Source organism: Lucilia cuprina, chromosome 4 (genome assembly GCF_022045245.1).
Source record: "Lucilia cuprina isolate Lc7/37 chromosome 4, ASM2204524v1, whole genome shotgun sequence".
Taxonomy (NCBI): Eukaryota; Metazoa; Arthropoda; class Insecta; order Diptera; family Calliphoridae; genus Lucilia; species Lucilia cuprina.
The window spans coordinates 38,681,466-38,685,166 of NC_060952.1; the positions used below are offsets into that span (position 1 = coordinate 38,681,466).

The 3,701-nt window shown below is 28.4% G+C and overlaps 1 protein-coding gene across 1 annotated transcript; it reads right to left on the minus strand.

The window, feature by feature from the left end:
* Window positions 1-305: 305 nt before the first annotated feature.
* On the minus strand, window positions 306-1,581 carry LOC111690439. The gene is made up of 10 exons (XM_046950468.1): window positions 1,441-1,581; window positions 1,337-1,369; window positions 1,250-1,270; window positions 1,038-1,070; window positions 948-968; window positions 843-875; window positions 763-783; window positions 663-695; window positions 574-594; window positions 306-436 (listed from the first exon to the last, which is right to left on the minus strand). The coding sequence occupies exons 1-10, from the start codon at window positions 1,546-1,548 to the stop codon at window positions 323-325; spliced, it is 438 nt and encodes a 145-aa protein (XP_046806424.1). The 5' UTR covers window positions 1,549-1,581; the 3' UTR covers window positions 306-322.
* Window positions 1,582-3,701: the final 2,120 nt, after the last annotated feature.

The following is a 3,701-nucleotide window of genomic DNA, read 5'->3' on the forward strand; positions in this document are numbered from 1 at the left end:
ATAAGTGACTACCCTGATGGATTTGAAAAAATAAAACGTTTTTTTTTTAATTTATTCTTTTCTCGCAAAATGAGCTATCTAAAGCCTTTTGACAATTTGATAAGAGCAATATGTGAAAATTTAAACTCAATTGAAAATAGTACTAAAACTTGGAGCAAAACATCGATTTAAAAAGTTTGTCTATTATAACTTGCACGGTCAGATCCAATTATTTCAACCTTTTGCATTAATATAAAAAAGTATATTTTTTTGCAATAATCAATAAATGTATTTATTTAAAAACAATATTTAATAATAATTTCATATTAAAAGAAGAAAATCCTTAAATATTTCGAATTACACCAACAACAGTACCGACGGCTCCTATAACCTTGCCAGCTGTTTGAACAGTTTTACCGATTGTGTAGATCTTAACAGCTTTCTTGGCCGTTTTTACCTTTATAATAAAATCGAAAAGAATAAATATTTTAAAATAAATTAATAACATTATTTACATTCGTAACAATTTATCAAAACTTTTTAAATCAAATCAAATCTATTAAACCTTGCTAAATAATTATCCTAAATATTTACCACTTTATTGCCGACATTTTCCTGAAACCATAAAAATCATTTATTAAAAAATTTCTATATTAAATCATACAATTCAAAACGAAATTTACCACTTTAGTTCCGATTTCATGAGTTTTGCTTTCCTAAAAAAAATGAAAAAAATGTTTATCATTTAAACACGTTCTGGGGATAATAGTTTTTTTAATTTACCACTTCGTCGCCAATATTGACCTAAAAATAAAGTCAACTATTAAAATAATCCAGAGGAAGTTATTTTATCAAATACTCACAATCTTGTCACCAGTTTTTTGAACAACACCTTCCTATTGAGAAAAAAAGTAATTTTTTGAGTTATTTATTAATAATTTCAAACTTTTACAAGCTTAAGTTATTACCGCTTTATCGCCAATATTCACCTAGAAATTAAACAAATTATTCGAGATTATCCTTAAAAAAATTCATTAATTAAAAAAAAACAAACTCACCACTTTGTTACCAGCATTATGAACCTCATCTACCTATAGAAAAATATCGAAGACAAATTTCAATTAACTTCTAATATACAATTTTAAAATATTTTAAACATTATCGTTTTTATTCATAAACTTTTATCAAAGCTTTATAAATCAAATTTCCATACAAAATTTGTTCTATAAATCTTTGGTAAATATTTATGAATAAGGCAGTAAATAATTACCACTTTATCGCCAACATTATCCTACAAATAAAATAAATTATTCGATATTATTTGAACAAACTTACCAATTTATTTGAACAAACTTACCAATTTAGCACCAACTTTATGGGTATCTTTTTCCTATTAACGAAATCAAAATATATTTTTTAAAAATTTCTATAGGTTTTTCATTTCTTTTCAGTTCAACTTACCACATCCTTTTTCAAATCACCAAAAGTGATATGAGCCTTGGCAGCCTGTTGACCCAACAAGCATAAGACGACAATGACAAAAATAGTAAATTTGTTGTTAAAATTCATGGTTTTAAAATGTTTAATGTTTGTTAGTTTTATAAAAACAACTGCAAACTGTTAAAATTTCGGGAATTGCAGTTCGTTTATATAGGAAAGTAAAGAAATGTATTTTAATTATTATCATCAAAATGTATGAATAATTGCGAATTACTTAAATCAATTTAATTTTGGGTCTTACAACTAAGTATTAACTATGACAAATGCATTAATATTTCTGTTAATATTTATTTGGGAATCTTATCTACTAAAATATTTTAGGTGTTAATTTTTATTAATTCACTAAAAAATTAGTTTCCTGTTCAATATTTAATGAACAAAGTATATATCTTGTTTGGTGCTAAATATTTACAATTTAATTAATTTCAAATCAAATTTAACTGCAGACTAAAGACTAGTTTATAATTTAGTTTTTAGTTTAGTCTATAGTCTGGTATATAATCTAGTCAATATTCCAGTATATAATCTAGTCAATATTCCAGTATATAATCTAGTCTATAGTCTAGTCTATAGTCTAGTCTATAGTCTAGTCTATAGTCTAGTCTATAGTCTAGTCTATAGTCTAGTCTATAGTCTAGTCTATAGTCTAGTCTATAGTCTAGTCTATAGTCTAGTCTATAGTCTAGTCTATAGTCTAGTCTATAGTCTAGTCTATAGTCTAGTCAATAGTCCAGTCTATAGTCTAGTCTATAGTCTAGTCTATAGTCTAGTCTATAGTCTAGTCTATAGTCTAGTCTATAGTCTAGTCTATAGTCTAGTCTATAGTCTAGTCTATAGTCTAGTCTATAGTCTAGTCTATAGTCTATTCTATAGTCTAGTCTATAGTCTAGTCTATAGTCTAGTCTATAGTCTAGTCTATAGTCTAGTCTATAGTCTAGTCTATAGTCTAGTCTATAGTCTAGTCTATAGTCTAGTCTATAGTCTAGTCTATAGTCTAGTCTATAGTCTAGTCTATAGTCTAGTCTATAGTCTAGTCTATAGTCTAGTCTATAGTCTAGTCTATAGTCTAGTCTAGTATATAGTCTAGTCTATAGTCTAGTCTATAGTCTAGTCTATAGTCTAGCCTATAGTCCTAGTCTATAGTCTAGTCTATAGTCTAGTCTATAGTCTAGTCTATAGTCTAGTCTATAGTCTAGTCTATAGTCTAGTCTATAGTCTAGTCTATAGTCTAGTCTATAGTCTAGTCTATAGTCTAGTCTATAGTCTAGTCTATAGTCTAGTCTATAGTCTAGTCTATAGTCCAGTCTATAGTCTAGTCTATAGTCTAGTCTATAGTCTAGTCTATAGTCTAGTCTATAGTCTAGTCTATAGTCTAGTCTATAGTCTAGTCTATAGTCTAGTCTATAGTCTAGTCTATATTCCAGTCTATAGTCTAGTCTATAGTCTAGTCTATAGTCTAGTCTATAGTCTAGTCTATAGTCTAGTCTATAGTCTAGTCTATAGTCTAGTCTATAGTCTAGTCTATAGTCTAGTCTATAGTCTAGTCTATAGTCTAGTCTATAGTCTAGTCTATAGTCTAGTCTATAGTCTAGTCTATAGTCTAGTCTATAGTCTAGTCTATAGTCTAGTCTATAGTCTAGTCTATAGTCTAGTCTATAGTCTAGTCTATAGTCTAGTCTATAGTCTAGTCTATAGTCTAGTCTATAGTCTAGTCTATAGTCTAGTCTATAGTCTAGTCTATAGTCTAGTCTATAGTCTAGTCTATAGCCTAGTCTATAGTCTAGTCTATAGTCTAGTCTATAGTCTAGTCTATAGTCTAGTCTATAGTCTAGTCTATAGTCTAGTCTATAGTCTAGTCTATAGTCTAGTCTATAGTCTAGTCTATAGTCTAGTCTATAGTCTAGTCTATAGTCTAGTCTATAGTCTAGTCTATAGTCTAGTCTATAGTCTAGTCTATAGTCTAGTCTATAGTCTAGTCTATAGTCTAGTCTATAGTCTAGTCTATAGTCTAGTCTATAGTCTAGTCTATAGTCTAGTCTATAGTCTAGTCTATAGTCTAGTCTATAGTCTAGTCTATAGTCTAGTCTATAGTCTAGTCTATAGTCTAGTCTATAGTCTAGTCTATAGTCTAGTCTATAGTCTAGTCTATAGTCTAGTCTATAGTCTAGTCTATAGTCTAGTCTATAGTCTAGTCTATAGTCTAGTCTATAGTCTAGTCTATA